Source organism: Palaemon carinicauda, chromosome 11, assembly GCF_036898095.1.
Source record: "Palaemon carinicauda isolate YSFRI2023 chromosome 11, ASM3689809v2, whole genome shotgun sequence".
NCBI classification, from domain to species: domain Eukaryota; kingdom Metazoa; phylum Arthropoda; class Malacostraca; order Decapoda; family Palaemonidae; genus Palaemon; species Palaemon carinicauda.
Genome location: NC_090735.1, coordinates 112,891,651 through 112,911,650, shown reverse-complemented (window position 1 = coordinate 112,911,650; position 20,000 = coordinate 112,891,651). Strand labels below are relative to the sequence as shown.

The 20,000-nt window shown below is 43.1% G+C and overlaps 2 protein-coding genes across 2 annotated transcripts in view; one reads left to right on the top strand and one right to left on the bottom strand.

The window, feature by feature from the left end:
* LOC137650123 (protein maelstrom homolog) overlaps positions 1 to 20,000 on the top strand; it is a 418,726-nt gene that overhangs the window by 139,778 nt on the left and 258,948 nt on the right. The gene's annotated exons all lie outside the window — the stretch shown is intronic.
* The window catches only part of LOC137649862 (uncharacterized), a 133,568-nt gene that overhangs the window by 1,488 nt on the left and 112,080 nt on the right, over positions 1 to 20,000 (bottom strand). The window contains exon 6 of the mRNA XM_068382803.1: positions 2,840 to 2,921. Within this exon, the coding sequence (XP_068238904.1) occupies positions 2,840 to 2,921 (82 nt within the window). The remainder of the gene's footprint in view (positions 1 to 2,839; positions 2,922 to 20,000) is intronic.

The following is a 20,000-nucleotide window of genomic DNA, read 5'->3' as shown; positions in this document are numbered from 1 at the left end:
GTACCTATACTATGGTATACAGAAAAACAATGATGCAAACAAATTTAAAAAAAAAAAAAACTTGATTCAATAAACTTAAAATTAAAAACCATCAAAATTAACACTGCCATTCAAACTGTTTTTTTTTTTCTTTCAAATTCATCTGGACACCATCGTCTTGGGGATAATCTTCATTGCTTTCATTTGCACTACTAGCACAGTACCACTCTCATACTTTTGCTGTATATTTACAAATCCAACATAAATAAAGATGATTTTATATGATACTTTTGCAAAACACACCACCTTAAACCAATACCACCGCTTAGTTTATGTTCCATCGCCGATCACAACGAACAAACGAACACATTTACACATCTGTGTATAGGTTAGAAATTCAACATTAATGAAATAATAGCGATTTCTATGCCATGTTTTTTCTTAAAAACGTAGCATAAAATGGAAAAAGTTTTGTTTACGTTTCATCAACGATCTTGACAAAACAAACAAACGCATTTACACAAGCAAGTGATAACCAATGATAATAAGAGCTTTTAGTAAAGATGTTGTTATGAATAAAGATTAAGTGTGATAACATTATAAAAAAATGTGTTGTGAAAGGCTGGCCTTGAAATTGCCGTCCTCCTGTTACATGGAGTATATGATAAAAACGCTTTTTTTTTCCCAAGGAAATTTGGGGGTTCGCCGTTTATATGGGGTTGTCTTTACACGGTAATTATACGCTATTAAGTTTAAGTAAAGCTCAATTAACAATTTAAATAATCATAATTTTCTGGAATGCAATAATTCTTGCAAAACGAAATTGAATATTTGAGAGAGAGAGAGAGAGAGAGGAGAGAGAGAGAGAGAGAGAAATCAGCTGTTGAAAAGTGATCGAATACACAGTTTGTTAATTATTCAAAAGAAATGATTATTATAGAGATTTTTAAGTTTTTATTTTATAAAATATGCTGTATTTCTCTTTAAAAAAAGCATAGATAACATACTGCGTAAGAGACAACACATAAGTTGCGTCATACTTCTAGAGTAGCAGCTAGGCTACAGTTGTCTGAACAAAAACACCGAACATTTATGTTAAGCGGTACTGAAGTAATATTACTGTACATATATTACAGTAATATACATTACGCTATCAGTGATTATTAGGTTACAGTACAATATTACTAGATAGGAATATCTTTTGCTATAAAGAACAGTAAGGGGATGATGTCGACTGTAAACTTTACCTCGGCACAATAATGTACCTTAACCTTACTGTGTCCAGTACATAGTGTACATGAGTGCGAATGTTTTGTACACTGTAAATATGATTATAAACTGTTGTAGAAGCCAAATTAAAACTATAAAGCAGTATTTACCATGTTAATAATCAGCTCGAGCACCCCGCTTGTGGCAGAGGCAGTGACTTTTTAGGTTAGGAGCTAGCCCACCCTAGTGTAACATTTATTCGCAAATATTTGTTTATCGCAGCCGTTTGTGTAACCTATCGCGATAATCGAGGTCTATATATATATATATATATACACAAACAGTATATATTTATTTATTTATATATATATATATATATATATACACACACAAACAGTATATATTTATATATATATATATATATATAAACATATATATATATATATATATGTACATATATATTAAATATATATATATATATATATATATGTACATATATATTAAATATATATATATATATATATGTACATATATATTAAATATATATATATATATATATATGTACATATATATATATATATAATACATATATACATTATATATATATATTATATACATATAGTGAGAGAGAGAGAGAGAGAGAGAGGAGTGTGTGTGTGTGTGTGTGTGTGTTACAAGGATTTTGGATATCTCAAAAACTTTCTAGTCCCTCCGAGGAGACTCCATTTGTTCTTTGGTAAAGCAATCTAGTTTAAGCAATTAGCATGTTTCTTTACATAATAATTAGCAAATACTCAGAACAGACTTCCAGAGAATGTGGTAAACAGTAATACGGTAAATGAGTTCAAGAATAAGTTAGACAAGATCATAAAAACTCTCTAAATGCTTAAACTAAATCGCACTACCAAAGAGCAAGTGGAGTCTCCGCATATGGACTAAAAATCCTTTGAAATATCCAAAATCCTTGTAACTATCTATCTCACTGTCTCTACCTAATTACCTTTCGCGATCTCTTGAGCACTGAAAGCACTGATATCATATAGTCGTTCATTTCCAGACTATTGCACGATATGACATATGGCTTATGAGCTTCCAATAAAATTATGAGCAAGAAATGACTCAAATGAACTCGACTAATACTACTGTATATCCTATAATGCCTTGCTCACTTCAAACACCTATTGGCAATAACAAAAACCTCACAGTGTACTGAACCAATCAAGTTACTTCTGCAGCTTCATTAATTCAATAGCATTTGAATTGATAAAGAACATCTGGCCGAAGTACAGAATAAAAAATAACATGATAATTAATATATGAAATTTCCTTATAATACAAAATCTCCAAATATATGATCACTCCAGAAAACCGCTCACTTCTTGTTTCTCTGTTAAATTAAGGACAAAGGAAAAGAATTAACTATGGATTAAAATTACTGAACAGCAACTCAGAACCTAAGAAGTATATCCCAATGGCACATGCTCCAAACACTAGGTTAAGGAGTAAAATAAAGGGTCTGCTTCCCTTCATTAATGGAATAGTGTAAAAGTTCTAGGCGAGTGCAAAATTCTTATTTAACAGCTGTACTTATATTTTACAACCAATGTAATTTTATTCTTTTAAATATGAAAAATCCTTCAGAATCTCTTACCTCCACTAATAGCAAATAAAACTTCTTCAGTAGTCCTCCTATGTTCTTCAAGGGTAAATACAGGAGGTAGTGATTCCAGGTCCTGAAATTGCAGTAAATAAGAAGTTTAAAAATATGGAAGGAAGGGTTCTGCATACAGGTAATTTTCAACTAACAACCTATGCGACTTACGACTGTCCGCTTTTCCACTGTGATGACGTCAAATCTGTCGGAACTAGTACACTAAATAGGAAAACTATTACACTTAGAAATAATCTATTTACTTGTATAAGTGATTAATCTTGGTAAGTTAGTTTTCTCTTTTATTAATAACATACAGTATCCATTTTAGATTAAAAATATCTTATCTCTCAAGTTTATACAGTAGTGAATCATATGCCTGGTAAAGTCACATTTCTGGCAAAGCTGCAGAAAATGATATTTCTTTTCGATAGACTAACAATTAATGTTAGTACAGTATTCCCATAACTGAAATATCGAGTAACAATACTAAGAAATTCATGGGTCTGTATCTGTTGTTATGAGTACTACGTAGCATAAATTTTATTCCAAAACTAGGACAGAATATATTTTATGCAAGTTTAATTAACTTTGTTTCATCTCTGATAGTAGATCGACATTAATCTAATAAAAGTACACTTAATATGGCAAATATTTTCTTAAAATAACATATCTTCATTTACATTATAAAAAATATAATACTTTTTCTGGGTAACAGTAATTTTTTTTCTAACAAGATACAGAAAACAGATACAGAAAATTGTTTTCCATATTTCGAAAGTCATTCTTTGTCTAGTTCATATCAAGGCGCAACAATTCTGGCGACATATTTTGTGCAGAAGGTGAGAGACAAATAGAGTACTTCCTTTCCCTGCTTTATTTGGTAATATTAGTATTCCCATTATCGAAGTATCGTGTAATGATACCAAGTATATCTAATAATGTCCAAAAAAATCCCGTTGAGAGAGAGAGAGAGAGAGAGAGAGAGAGAGAGAGAGAGAGAGAGAGAGAGAGAGAGAGATAAATCATATGATAACTAATAATACTGGCTATAAACAAACTGTGTGAAAACTATATCCTATAACATATGGGTGCTGATATAATATTTATTTTGAGTGTTTGAATAAGTTAAAAAATTATATAAACGATGCTCCCTGTTATGCGCAGGGTTAAAAGAATACCGGGTTAGACCGTCTCTGAGTTACAGCGCACCTTCATGACGTCATTGGGAAGTGACTGTAGAAGAAAACAAGGAAAACAAATTTTAGGGTCACTATAGTAGGCGTTTCACCCATAGCACACTTTTCTTTCTTTCGTGACTGCAGAAGATAACTTTTCCCTTAATCATGTACTTTATTTGAAGATTAGAAAGTCCGTAAGTCCTTTTTAAATGCCCTCCAGCATTGTTAATCCATGCCAGGTGTCTCTCATAAGGTAAAAATGATAGAACCTTGCATTTGTTTTTCTTTTATTACTTAGTCAAATTTTTTTTTTATTTATTAACTTTTTGGGGGGTTAAGGAGATAAGAGAATTCTGTTTAAAACATTCTAGCATGTTTAACCTTAACTGCATTGCGATTGCAAAACTGAAGCCCTTTCTGTTGCAGCTCCTGATCTCTAGGAAATCGATGAAATTTCATATTTTGGTCTTCCTTTCTCCTTTGACTTGATCTGCAGCCATACACGGAACACGTAGCCATGACTCCCCAGAACCCAGAGGATTAACAAGGATTTATCCAGAGATTAACCAAGTGGATGAAGACCACGTGGTTAAGAGAGCTTTAGAGTTCTTATTGTTCTCCCAAGTAGAGTCAAATACAGACTGATGACATTTCTTAATCTGAACCCTAACCAATGCAGCCGCTCTGCAACATGAGCAAAATTGTTCTTATTTTGGTCAGAAGCGGGCTAACCCGGTATTCTTTGGTTATGCGTATGTGTGCATAACTGCAATACAGTAGCATGACCTTGAGATCAGCTGATGACTACCAAAAGGTAAAGGAAAGTAATTGTTAGTTATTGAAATGCTCACAAAATTGAAAAATAGAACACAAACATGCTTTAATAAATCACATGCATAATATGTCTAATGAAATATGAAGACTAAATAATGAACTAAAAATTAAATACTGTATGAAGTAAAATTGAACTACTAATACACTCACAGAAAAATAGAACATATTTATATGATTACTAATAATGGCTATAAACGAACTGTATGGAAATTATGATATCCTATAATATACTGGTGCTGATGTAATAGTCATCATGAAGATATTTCGAATAAGTTTAAGAAATTATCCAAACAATGCTCGTTGTTATTCTATGAGAACATTTTTCCATACAGTAAACAAATAAAAGACAGTAATGATTAAGTAAAGCATATGATATCCTATGAACCAAAAACAATTAAATAACGATATACAGTAAGAAAATATTGACAAAATATAACTTGGATGATTACTGCATCATGACAGTATTATAAATCTATGGAAAATTCACTTTTTAAGTTTGACATACATCCAGATCGAGTTCAGACTCATCTCTCGGTCCCTATATCGGTCGTAAGTCAATAACTACCTGTACTGTAGTTTTATGGCCAAAATCTACACTACAGCTGACAAAAAATCAGAATTTGTACAAAAAGTTCTAAATGACTATACTTTCCTTATATACACTATAAGCAACTATTTTTAAAGTCTGAATCATTTTGAAAATAATACAAAGATCCCTTTTCATCACATAGAAATTTTGGATATTCGTAAGATAGCTTACAACAATAAAGATAGTCGCTGACTTACAACATATGTGACTTATGACTGTTTGACTTCATGACGAATTTTTCACTGGGATGACTCCACAAGTATGTCTGAAATAGTAGGCTAATAGGAAAAAATTTCCTTGGAAATAATCTGTTTTCTTGTATAAAATTTAATGGTTTTGTCTTGGTATTTTAGTATTTTCTTTTATTGTTCATACACAGTCTACATTTTCAGTAAAAAAAACATTAAAAAAAAAGTCTTAATATCTGTCGAGTTCATATAATATGTCTGGTGACGACATATTACCGGCGGAAAGAGAGCAGGCAATAGAGTGATTTCCTTCTAGAAGGCTAACGATTAGTATTAGTATTCCTATTATCGAAATATCAAGTAATGTTACAAAACATTTTGTTATGAGTACTAATTAGCGTAAATTGGACTCTACTCTAGTTTCATTTCATCTCGTTTAATAGATCGATATTTATCTAAAGAAAGTACACTAACAGGACAATATTTTCCAAGATAAAATATAATTTCTTTTACATTATAAAAATAAAATACTTTAGTTTGGTAAGTTACTATTTTCTGTCATTTCATGCAAGAAAAAAGAAAAGGTGTAGGATAAGTATGTATCAGTAATGAGTCGGGTGTTGTTATGTCTATGGTTAACTACACATCGCCTAACTTGTTGGTGGCGCGGACCTCGGTAAGCTTGTACTCACCGTAGGATTAAGACGTGCTCCCTAATAAACCATCAACATGGGAATAGTGCTCCTTACTTACCCTGTCCATAATATATCATATATGGCGCAGTGACGGAGTATTACCTACGCAAAATGTCGGGATTTCATAGAAGATCGCTGAGAGGCACCCATAGGTAAACAAGACCCAGAGACGCCAAAAACCGGAACCGACCTTGGTTCAACAGTGGATCTCAACGCATTAGTTTAGGCATTAGGTACAGCAATGAAAAAAAGTGGAAATAATCCACCACTTGGTAGGGGGAATAGCAAGCACATTTCCCCTAAAAACTGCATGTAAGTGACGTCAGCAGAGGATTTTAGGCCCTGAAAGCGATCTACTGAGGACTGGGTAAGTATCAGCAAATTTTCCCGTAGTGGCACCTCTCGCCTGTCACGAGCAGTGGCGTCTCCCGCCCGTCACGAGCAGTGGCGTCTCCCGCCCGTCACGAGCAGTGGCGTCTCCCGCCCGTCACGAGCAGTGGCGTCTCCCGCCCGTCACGAGCAGTGGCGTCTCCCGCCCGTCACGAGCAGTGGCGTCTCCCGCCCGTCACGAGCAGTGGCGTCTCCCGCCCGTCACGAGCAGTGGCGTCTCCCGCCCGTCACGAGCAGTGGCGTCTCCCGCCCGTCACGAGCAGTGGCGTCTCCCGCCCGTCACGAGCAGTGGCGTCTCCCGCCCGTCACGAGCAGTGGCGTCTCCCGCCCGTCACGAGCAGTGGCGTCTCCCGCCCGTCACGAGCAGTGGCGTCTCCCGCCCGTCACGAGCAGTGGCGTCTCCCGCCCGTCACGAGCAGTGGCGTCTCCCGCCCGTCACGAGCAGTGGCGTCTCCCGCCCGTCACGAGCAGTGGCGTCTCCCGCCCGTCACGAGCAGTGGCGTCTCCCGCCCGTCACGAGCAGTGGCGTCTCCCGCCCGTCACGAGCAGTGGCGTCTCCCGCCCGTCACGAGCAGTGGCGTCTCCCGCCCGTCACGAGCAGTGGCGTCTCCCGCCCGTCACGAGCAGTGGCGTCTCCCGCCCGTCACGAGCAGTGGCGTCTCCCGCCCGTCACGAGCAGTGGCGTCTCCCGCCCGTCACGAGCAGTGGCGCCCAACGACCGTCACGAGCAGTGGCGCCCAACGACCGTCACGAGCAGTGGCACCCAACGACCGTCACGAGCAGTGAGCCCAACGACCGTCACGTGCAGTGGCGCCTCCCACCTGTCACAAGCAATGGCGCCTCCCGACCACCAAAAGCAATGGTACCTCCCGAGCGCCAGAAGCAACGGCACCTCCCGAGCGCCAGAAGCAACGGCACCTCCCGAGCGCCAGAAGCAACGGCACCTCCCGAGCGCCAGAAGCAACGGCACCTCCCGACCGCCAGAAGCAATGGCGCCTCACGCCCGCCAGAAGCAATGGCGCCTCACGCCCGCCAAAAGCAATGGCGCCTCACGCCCGCCAAAAGCAATGGCGCCTCACGCCCGCTAGCAGCAATAGCGCCTTTCTCCAGATACAAGCAACGCCGCCTTCCTCCCACTACAAGCAACACACAGCCTACCTCCAGCTAGAAGCAACGCCGCTTTCCTCTCGCTATAAGAGACGCCGCCTTACATCCGCTAGAGGCAACGTTGCATTCCTCTCGCTAGAGGCAACGCTGCATTCCTCCCGCTGGAGGCCACGCTGCATTCCTCCCGCTGGAGGCAACGGCGCTATCCTCCCGCTAGAGGCAATGGCACCTTCCTCCCGCCAGAATCAGTGGTGCCCTCCTCCCGTCAGAAGAGCAATGGTGCCCTCCTCCCGTCAGAAGAGCAATGGTGCCCTACTCCCGTCAGAAGAGCAATGGTGCCCTACTCCCGTCAGAAGAGCAACGGTGCCCTACTCCCGTCAGAAGAGCAACGGTGCCCTACTCCCGTCAGAAGAGCAACGGTGCCCTACTCCCTTCAGAAGAGCAACGGTGCCCTACTCCCTTCAGAAGAGCAATGGTGCCCTACTCCCGTCAGAAGAGCAATGGTGCCCTACTCCCGTCAGAAGAGCAACGGTGCCCTACTCCCGTCAGAAGAGCAATGGTGCCCTACTCCCGTCAGAAGAGCAATGGTGCCCTACTCCCGTCAGAAGAGCAATGGTGCCCTACTCCCGTCAGAAGAGCAATGGTGCCCTACTCCCGTCAGAAGAGCAATGGTGCCCTACTCCCGTCAGAAGAGCAATGGTGCCCTCCTCCCGTCAGAAGAGCAATGGTGCCCTCCTCCCGTCAGAAGAGCAATGGTGCCCTACTCCCGTCAGAAGAGCAATGGTGCCCTACTCCCGTCAGAAGAGCAACGGTGCCCTACTCCCGTCAGAAGAGCAACGGTGCCCTACTCCCGTCAGAAGAGCAACGGTGCCCTACTCCCTTCAGAAGAGCAACGGTGCCCTACTCCCTTCAGAAGAGCAACGGTGCCCTACTCCCTTCAGAAGAGCAACGGTGCCCTACTCCCGTCAGAAGAGCAACGGTGCCCTACTCCCGTCAGAAGAGCAATGGTGCCCTACTCCCGTCAGAAGAGCAATGGTGCCCTACTCCCGTCAGAAGAGCAATGGTGCCCTACTCCCGTCAGAAGAGCAATGGTGCCCTACTCCCGTCAGAAGAGCAATGGTGCCCTCCTCCCGTCAGAAGAGCAATGGTGCCCTCCTCCCGTCAGAAGAGCAATGGTGCCCTCCTCCCGTCAGAAGAGCAATGGTGCCCTACTCCCGTCAGAAGAGCAATGGTGCCCTACTCCCGTCAGAAGAGCAACGGTGCCCTACTCCCGTCAGAAGAGCAACGGTGCCCTACTCCCGTCAGAAGAGCAACGGTGCCCTACTCCCTTCAGAAGAGCAACGGTGCCCTACTCCCTTCAGAAGAGCAATGGTGCCCTACTCCCTTCAGAAGAGCAATGGTGCCCTACTCCCGTCAGAAGAGCAACGGTGCCCTACTCCCGTCAGAAGAGCAATGGTGCCCTACTCCCGTCAGAAGAGCAATGGTGCCCTACTCCCGTCAGAAGAGCAATGGTGCCCTACTCCCGTCAGAAGAGCAATGGTGCCCTACTCCCGTCAGAAGAGCAATGGTGCCCTACTCCCGTCATTATTATTATTACTATCCAAGCTACAACCCTCATTGGAAAAGCAAGATGCTATAAGCCCAGGGGCTCCAATAGGGAAAAATAGCCCAGTGAGGAAAGGAAATAAGGAAATAAATAACTGAAGAGAACAAATTAACAATAAATCATTCTAAAAAAAAGTAATGTCAAAAGAGATATATCTTATATAAACTATTAACAACGTCAACAACAAAAATGTCATATATAAACTATAAAAAGACTCATGTCCGTCTGGTCAACAAAAAAGCATTTGCTCCAACTTTGAACTTTTGAAGTTCTACTGATTCAACAACCCGATTAGGAAGATCATTCCACAACTTGGTAACAGCTGGAATAAAACTTCTAGAGTACTGCGTAGTATTGAGTCTTATGACGGAGAAGGCCTGGCTATTAGAATTAACTGCCTGCCTAGTATTACGAACAGGATAGAATTGTCCAGGAAGATCTGAATGTAAAGGATGGTCAGAGTTATGAAAAATCTTATGCAACATGCATAATGAACTAATTGATCGACGGTGCCAGAGATTAATATCTAGATCAGGAATAAGAAATTTAATAGACCGTAAGTTTCTGTCCAACAAATTAAGATGAGAATCAGCAGCTGAAGACCAGACAGGAGAACAATACTCAAAACAAGGTAGAATAAAAGAATTAAAACACTTCTTCAGAATAGATTGATCACCGAATATCTTAAAAGACTTTCTCAATAAGCCAATTTTTTTGTGCAATTGAAGAAGACACAGACCTTATATGTTTCTCAAAAGTAAATTTGCTGTCAAGAATCACGCCTAAAATTTTGAAAGAGTCATACAAATTTAAAGAAACATTATCAATACTGAGATCCGGATGTTGAGGAGCCACCGTCCTTGACCTACTTACAATCATACTTTGAGTTTTGTTAGGATTCAACTTCATACCCCATAATTTGCACCATGCACTAATTTTAGCTAAATCTCTATTAAGGGATTCACCAACCCCAGATCTACATTCACGGGATGGAATTGATGCAAAGAGAGTAGCATCATCTGCATATGCAACAAGCTTATTTTCTAGGCCAAACCACATGTCATGTGTATATAGTATGAAAAGTAATGGGCCAAGAACACTACCCTGTGGAACACCGGATATCACATTCCTATACTCACTATGGTGCCCATCAACAACAACTCTTTGAGATCTACTACTTAAAAAATCAATAATAATGCTAAGAAACGACCCACCCACTCCCAACTGTTTCAGTTTGAAAACAAGGGCCTCATGATTAACACGGTCAAAGGCAGCACTAAAATCAAGGCCAATCATACGAACTTCCCGACCACAATCAAGGGATTTCTGTACTGCATTGGAGATTGTAAGAAGGGCATCACATGCTCCAAGGCCTTTCCGAAAACCAAATTGCAAACTAGGGAATAGATGATTACCTTCAGCAAACCTATTAAGACGTTTTGCCAGAAGACGTTCAAAAACTTTAGATAATATGGGAGTTATGGAAATTGGGCGGTAATCAGTGGGACTTGAGCTACCACAAACACATTTACATAGAGGAGTAACATTACCAATTCTCCAACAAGTGCTAAAAGCTCCTCTTCTTGCTAACTTGCGTAAAATAACAGATAACTTTGGAGCTAAGAAATCTGCTGTCTTTATAAAAAACAAAGGAAAAATACCATTAGGGTCTACACCTCCATAAGCATCAAGGTCCATCAACAGAGCTTTAATCTCACGAGATCGAAAAGCTAAACTAGTTAGTTTAGCCTCAGGAAAACAGGAATGAGGAAGTTCAAGTTTTTCATTACTCTGTTTACTGTCAAAAACATCAGCCAAAAGGGTTGCCTTTTCCTTTGGACAGTGAGTGACTGAGCCATCTGGTTTAAGTAAAGGAGGAACTGTTGCATCTACACCAAAGAGTGCAGATTTAAGGGTAGACCACCATTTATGTTCCTGAGTTGTACCAGAGAGGGTTTCTTTTATGATTAAATTGTACTCCTTTTCAGTTGAGGCATAAACTCTCTGAGCAAAAGCTCGAAGCTGAGTATAGTTGTTCCAGGTCAAATCTGATCTGTTACCCTTCCAAAGGTGATAGGCCTCCTGCTTCTCCAAATAGGCACGTCTACAATCGTCATTGAACCACGGTTTGTCCTTCATTCGGTACCTTAGCACACGAGAAGGGATACGCCTATCAATTATGTTGACTTGATTCTCATTCAAAGGGACAACAGGATCTACACTATTATATAATTGTGACCAATTCAAGCACAAAAGATCATGCAAAATCCCATTCCAGTCTGCTTGGGCTTTCATATAAATTTTACAAGAATATGATATATCAGGGACAGGCTGCTCAGTCTTCACTAATAATGAAATCAAGGCATGATCAGAAGTCCCGACTGGAGAACCAACCTTACTAGTTATAACGCCAGGGGAGTCAGTGTATACGAGGTCCAAGCAATTACCAGACCTGTGAGTAGCTTCATTTATGATTTGCTCACAGCCTGATTCTGAGGCAAAGTCTAAAGCTCTTAAGCCATGGCGATCGGTAGGAGAGATAGAACTCAACCACTCCCTATGGTGAGCATTAAAATCACCAACAAAGATAAACGAAGCCTTTCTATCATCTTCTTGTATCTTAGCCATAATGGTAAGAAGACAATCAAAGATAGAATCATCCATGTCTGGATTCCGGTAGATTGAACACAAATAAAAGTTGTTATGCCTGCCACAAACTTTTATTACCTGAATCTCATGACATCCACATTGATAGCAGGACTTATGAGAAGCAGGGTACTCGGTCCTAATATACACCGCCATTCCCCTGGCCCTAGGAATGGAATCACGTTTCAGCATTATTGGCTTCTTAAAACCATTTATAAGGAGCTCAGATGAGTGCCTCATATTAGAAACCAAAGTTTCTGAGCACAAAAGAATATCATACTGTCTGGACGCAACTGTAAGGTCTCGGATATTTGCATGAAGACCACGAATATTGCAATACAGAAGCCGACATTGACGAAATCTAGGACGTACTGGTCCCGGATTTTGCTCAATGTCTCCAGACAGCATAAGAATTAATAGAAATAAAAAAGAGACATCATACTTAAAAACTAGATTAACAAGAATTAAAACAAAAACAATATGTACAGAATAATAATAAAAGTGATTGATGATATCCATAGACTATAGTAAAAAGTCGGAAAAACTGGTCAACATGGAGGAGCCGATACACCATGCAAGGCTAAATACCCTCCAGGATAGCCACTTCAACTGAAGGGAGGACAGTAAGGATGGTTTTGAGAAGAAAAAATCAGAAAAAGGAAAAGACAACCTCTTGATAAACCACCAGGCATCCATGGCCCTTCTATTAAGCCTGCCCAACACACCATTTAAAAAAAACAAGAGGAAGAAAAAAAAATAAGATAGAATAGTGTGCCCGAGTGTACCCTCAAGCAAGAGAACTCTAACCCAAGACAGTGGAAGACCATGGTACAGAGGCTATGGCACTATCCAAGACTAGAGGACAATGGTTTAATTTTGGAGTGTCCTTCTCCTAGAAGAGCTGCTTACCATAGCTAAAGAGTCTCTTCTACCCTTACCAAGAGGAAAGTATACTGAACAAATTGCAGTGCAGTAAATTAACCCCTTGGTGAAGAAGTGTAAGTATCTCATTGTTGTCAGATGTATGAGGAAAGACGAGAATATGTAAAGAATAGGCCAGACTATTCCGTGTAAGTGTAGGCAAAGAAAAAATAAGCCGTGACTAGAGAGAGGGGTCCAATGCAATACTGTCTGGCCAGTCAAAGGATCCAATACCTCTCTAGTGGTAGTATCTCAACGGGCGGCTGGTGCCCTGGCCAACCTACTACCTAAGAAAAGCAATGGTGCCCTACTCCCGTCAGAAGAGCAATGGTGCCCTACTCCCGTCAGAAGAGCAATGGTGCCCTACTCCCGTCAGAAGAGCAATGGTGCCCTACTCCCGTCAGAAGAGCAATGGTGCCCTACTCCCGTCAGAAGAGCAATGGTGCCCTACTCCCGTCAGAAGAGCAATGGTGCCCTACTCCCGTCAGAAGAGCAATGGTGCCCTACTCCCGTCAGAAGAGCAATGGTGCCCTACTCCCGTCAGAAGAGCAATGGTGCCCTACTCCCGTCAGAAGAGCAATGGTGCCCTACTCCCGTCAGAAGAGCAATGGTGCCCTACTCCCGTCAGAAGAGCAATGGTGCCCTACTCCCGTCAGAAGAGCAATGGTGCCCTACTCCCGTCAGAAAAGCAATGGTGCAATACTCCCGTCAGAAAAGTAATGGTGCCTTCCTCCCGCTAAAAGCAATGGTGCCTCCCTCCCATACAAACATTGTCGCCTTCCTCCTGCTAAAAGCAATGCCGCCTTCCTATCGCTAGAAGCAATGCCGCCTTCCTCTCGCTAGAAGCAATGCCGCCTCCCTCCCGCTAGAAGCAATGCTGCCTCCCTCCCGCTAGAAGCAATGCCTCTTTTCTCCCATTAGATGCGATGCCCCCTTTCTCCCGCTAGATGCGATGCCGCCTTCCTCCCGCTAGATGCAATGCCGCCTTCCTCGCTCTAGATGCAATCCAACCTTCCTCCCGCTAGATGCGATGCTGCCTCCCTCCCGTTAGAAGCAAGGCAACCTCCCTCCCGCTTTTAGCAAGGCCACCTCACTCCCGCTGGAGCAAGGCCGCCTCCCTCCCGTTGGAAGCAAGGCCGTCTCCCTCCCGCTGAAAGCAAGACGGCCTCCCTCCCGCTAGAAGGAAGGGCGCCTCCCTTCCGCTAGACGCAATGCCGCCTTCCTCCCTCTGGATGCAATGACGCCTCCCTCCCGCTATGAGCAATGATGTCTCCCTCAGCTAGAAGCAATGGCGCCTTTCTCACACTAGAAGCAATGCTGCCTCCCTACCTCTAAAAGCAATGGCGCCTCCTTCCCGCTAGAAGCATTGGCGCCTCCCTCCCGCTAGAAGCATTGGTGCCTCCCTCCCGCTAGAAGCATTGGCACCTCCCTGCCGCTAGAAGCATTGGCACCTCCTTCCCACTAGAAGCATTGGCACCTCCTTCCCACTAGAAGCAATGGCGCCTCCCTGCCGCTAGAAGCAATGGCGCCTCCCTGCCGCTAGAAGCAATGGCGCCTCCCTGCCGCTAGAAGCAATGGCGCCTCCCTGCCGCTAGAAGCAATGGCGCCTCCCTGCCGCTAGAAACAATGGCGCCTCCCTGCCGCTAGAAACAATGGCGCCTCCCTGCCGCTAGAAACAATGGCGCCTCCCTGCCGCTAGAAACAATGGCGCCTCCCTGCCGCTAGAAACAATGGCGCCTCCCTGCCGCTAGAAGCAATGGCGTCTCCCTCTCGCTAGCCGCTAGAAGCAATGGCGTCTCCCTCTCGCTAGAAGGAATGGTGTATCCCTCTCGCTAGAAGGAATGGTGTATCCCTCTCGCTAGAAGGAATGGTGTATCCCTCTCGCTACAAGGAATGGTGTATCTCTCTCGCTACAAGGAATGGTGTCTCCCTCTCGCTACAAGGAATGGCGTCTCCCTCTCGCTACAAGGAATGGCGTCTCCCTCTCGCTACAAGGAAGGGCGTCTCCCTCTCGCTACAAGGAAGGGCGTCTCCCTCTCGCTACAAGGAAGGGCGTCTCCCTCTCGCTACAAGGAATGGCGTCTCCCTCTCGCTACAAGGAATGGCGTCTCCCTCTCGCTAGAAGGAATGGCCCCTTCCTCCTGCTAGAAGCAATGGCCCCTTCCTCCCGCTAGAAGCAATGGCCCCTTCCTCCCGCTAGAAGCAATGGCCCCTTCCTCCCGCTAGAAGCAATGGCCCTTCCCTCCCGCTAGAAGCAATGGCCCTTCCCTCCCGCTAGAAGCAATGGCCCTTCCCTCCCGCTAGAAGCAATGGCCCTTCCCTCCCGCTAGAAGCAATGGCCCTTCCCTCCCGCTAGAAGCAATGGTCACTCACTCCCGCTAGAAGCAATGGGCCCTCCCTCCCGCTAGAAGCAATGGCCCCTCCCTCGCGCTAGAAGCAATGGGCCCTCCCTCCCGTCCCGCTAGAAGCAATGGCCCCTCCCTCCCGCTAGAAGCAATGGCCCCTCCCTCCCGCTAGAAGCAATGGCCCCTCCCTCCCGCTAGAAGCAATGGCCCCTCCCTCCCGTTATGTCTTTAATTACTGAAATATCAAGTTGCTTCCTTTGAGAAACAATGGTGCCTTCCTCTCAAGAGAAGTCCTCTATTGATGCTCCTCATTAGTTTGTCCCTCTCGAGGTCTAAACCTCTCTTGCCAACCCTCCGGGGTAAGCATTATCCCTTTCACTCAACCCAACTTCACAATCGTTAAGTAGTAGCACAGTAACATCCTTCCATGCTCCCGCTGCCACTTCAACGCCTGTACTTTTCTGTCTCAAGTCCTAACTTAACAAGTCCCATTGGCGCTAGGCCCCTATCGAGTACCGATCTCTCATGTGTCTGGATCAAAGATACTTATAGATGGGGAATGTGAATTCATATCTATCAGTCCTAGATATTTGAGTAATTATCAGAGTTGGCATAAGCGTAGGCAGATCGCACCTCCTTCAAAAGTCACCTTATATATTTCTCGCCAAGCACAAGAATAATGGGCGAGCCGCGCAGGAGAATCAGTGTACAAGCCTTCATGCTCCCATAAAGCTGCCATTCGGCATCCCGATTCTGCACAGATTTGGGATATTATCAAAGCAGCGTTATCCATCTAAGTTAATTCCGATGGTAACCATGGCTTCATTGGATCAGTCTGTTGGACAGTCTTATTTTTCTTTGACAAAAATGGTGTCTCCAGGAACCCTAGAGATCCTTTTGTTCATAGATAACAGATCAGTCATCCTTTTCTGCTTCCCCTACCTCGTCGGCGCCTTCAACTACCAGGTGCTCCGACACTGTCACCGTCACCCCACTGGTGACAGCTTCCTCTCGCACTCAATCTGCACAGTTTCCAGGTACCAGAAAACCTGGAAACAAAAGATGTCAGGGCAGGGAATTCTATTGCCTACAACATTTGGTTAATGGCTTGGACCGATTCCGGTCTCAAGGTATCGGAAACACAGACAGGTCTCTCCACCTTCTGGACAGTTTTCCTATGAGAGATATCGTTAGTGGGGCCCTACAGTTGAGGCAAATATCCCCATTCTCAAAGATCTCCTGGTTCTATAGTCCTCAGAGTTTTTACATACAATAGAAATTCTTGAGTGCCTAGGGACTCCTCCAAAGGAGGCACACAACTTCCTATCTCCTTGTGCAGTCCCAGGGTCGGAAGGATTCGAACTGCTTCCTGAAATATTGGGCATCTATAGTAGTCTATGACCCCAATCTCTTCAGTGAAGAATTCACAGGCCGCTGCTACAACATCGGCTCCAACTCCCACAGAAACTCCTCTCAGGCCTCATTCCCCTTCCAAGACTCGCTATGTTGACCATTACGCAACCCTGGCAAAGCAGAGTTTGAGCCTTAGGATGCTGTATACAACGGAAATTCTGATTTCTCGGAAAGTGTATTGCCTGCACCTGTCAGCCCTGAAACTCTTCTAACCGTGTAGGGTGTGCCGGATTCAACCTTATTTCAGGTTTTGTCCTGCTCTCGCACGGTCAATGGCTTCAGTAAACCTGCCTACTCCTTCCTTTTAGGGCTAGTGTCACCCAAGGCTTGGTATATGGCATCCCTAGGCACCAGACCAAGGTTAGTGATTCTTAGGTCTGTCTAAGATGGTAGCTGCTTCACTAGAGGGGATTAGCTCACAATCTCTGATGAAGGAATACCTTAGGGCTGGCAATTCATTGAGATTACTTCCTCCTCCCTTTGTCAGGCAAGCAAATATAACATGGATGATCTAGATGATCTACCTTTTCCCTTACCTTTAGCTCCAGAAGTGTCAGCCTTAACTCAGGGTCTGTCAGTGGAAAAGTTGGCAGCACAACCAGGGGTATTTTCCGCCAGATGTACTTCAGGAAATGAGTCTAACAAAGGCAACCTTTCAAACTTTCTATTGAGTGGACCACTGATTGGGTACTGTCAGCTTCCTGACTGGCAAAAAAGATTATTGAACCCTGATATAGCAGGTTTTCCAAGACATTTTCCTATCTGGTGCCAGGCCGACTGGCTTCTTCGTCCATAATGCAAATGACCAGTGAGCCAACTGGATCTTGAATAGAGATTCTGTTGTCCATAATGCAAATGACCAGTGAGCTAACTGGATCTTGAATAGAGATTCTGTTGTCCCCAAATCCCTGAGAAAAGTGCCAAAAAAGAAAGTCCAACTTCTCTTGAACCACATCATTGTATCCAGTTGACAATTTCGCCGTGGCTCGGAAGAAATATAAGGAAGCGAGCCACATTTTCCACCCGTTCGGCACCAATTGTGCCAAAAGCTTCGGCCATAAAGAGACTGGCACACAGGAATTTCCTTGATCCTTCCAGGCAGGATAAAGCAAGGAACAACAGCTCTTCCAAAACAGCCTTTTCAAGGAAAAGGGCAGCATGGAATAGGAGCCAAGCTGCTAGACAGGTACGGTCATTCATAAAGTCCTTCGTCTTTGCCCGTGATCAGGGAATGGCATCTCTTATTGGGCAGAAGTCTCGACCTCTCAGCCCAAAACAAGTTTGTCCTTTAAACTCTATTCAGTTGGAAACTGCAGTTTCAGTCAGACAGGCAATCAGAAAGAGGATTTCATGATCACAATAGACTTGTCGGATGTATACTCACACATTGAAGGGAGTACCTACATCCCGTATCCACAAAATATTATACGAGTTTTGAGTACCAGCTTCAGCCTGTCAACAGCATCCTGGTGTTCACAAGTGTTCACTTTAGTCTCAACCTGGGCCCGTGCCAAAAGAATCAGCCTCCTCTGTTATCTGCACGATAGGCAGATTTCAACATCTCGGTGGGGACCATCCTCCTACACCAGGACATGCTTACCAAGTTATAATGATCTAGGGCTCGTATTAAATTGAAGTTTTCTTGGATGCCCAAATGAGAACTGGAATACCTGGGAATGCACTAAGTGCTTTCCATCACAGAGCTGAATCGAAAGGTTCAAGGAAGTGGCCCAACCCTTACTCCTGTGGAATTTACCTCCAACGATGACTATTGGGACTCCTGCCATCCTTTCACCGTTTAATACCCAATATTCACCTCTGCATTTGGCCACTAGTGGCAACTGAAGACCCTATGGTCTCGGTGCAGGGATCCTCCGGACACACATGTTCCGATAGGATCAAAGCACAAGAAAGATATAGGACAGTGGATGCAAGACTCCAACCTCCGCAAAGGGGTAGATTTGCTTTCTTCTACCCCCAGTTTTGATATTGGTTATGGACACATCATAACAAAGGGAGGGGGCCTCATATGCAACAACACATGACCTCTGAGCTATGGTCTGATCCCGATCTGCAATGCCACATAAACAACCTTGCAATGAAGGTAGCTTTTCTGGCCCTTCATCACTTCAACATCTGGTTAGGTAATTCAGCAGTATTGATGAGTGAAAACACCATGGTGAGAACATGGATGTGGTAACTGGTGTTCTGAAGGGTAGTGATCTTAGCCCATTAATTTTCATACTATATACACATGTGATTAGGGCTGCAAAACAAGCTCATTGCAAATAATTAAGGAATGTACATTAGAAAAAACATGAAAACTAAGGTTATTCAAGCACAGGCCATAATATATACCAAGAAGGAAAACACTAGCAAGTAATCTGGGAATTACTACTCCTACTACTTTTCCTAGTATTAAAATAAAAAAAGTGTAAAAAATTCACACAAGAATACTTTAACTGTAAATAAATAAATAAATGTAAATGTTATAATTTATCCATGTATAAGACGATTTTTAGATTAGACAAGGTGAAAAGTACTTTAATTTATCTTGCATCTGTGGTATGACAGCTAAATAACAAAATCATTTGTGTAGGCCTATAGGCATGGTTTTGGTTGTGCAAAGATGTTATTAAAAATTTTGTGTTACTTAATGCAAAGAAATTAAAAATAAACAAACACCGATTCTATATCACTTTACGTACATACAACGACCAAAAGGGAAACTATTTTATCTGTTCATGTTTAATTGCCAATCACAACAATGCTTTTAGACATCCAAGTGATTTACCTATTTTTACAGCTTTTAGCAAACTGTATAAAAATTTATCTACTAAAAACTAGTGGTCATATGATGAATTCAAAAGCCTATGATAAAAAATGAATTTATGCAAACCTTCTGTTATGTATGTAGATCTTCTTTCAGCGGCAGATGGAGGTAGCCCTTACTTTTAAGTGTGAGGTGGCAACCCTGCCTATCCGATTAGCGGGTAGGCAGGGGATGGCTGGGGGGTACCCAGCCGCCTTAATATAAACAGTGAACCCTCGTTTATCGCGGTAGATAGGTTCCAGACCCGGCCGCGATAGGTGAAAATCCGCGAAGTAGTGACACCATATTTACCTATTTATTCAACATGTATATTCAGACTTTTAAAACCTTCCCTTGTACGTAGTACTGTTAACAAACTACCCTTTAATGTACAGAACACTTAATGCATGTACTACAGTACTCTAAACTAAAAC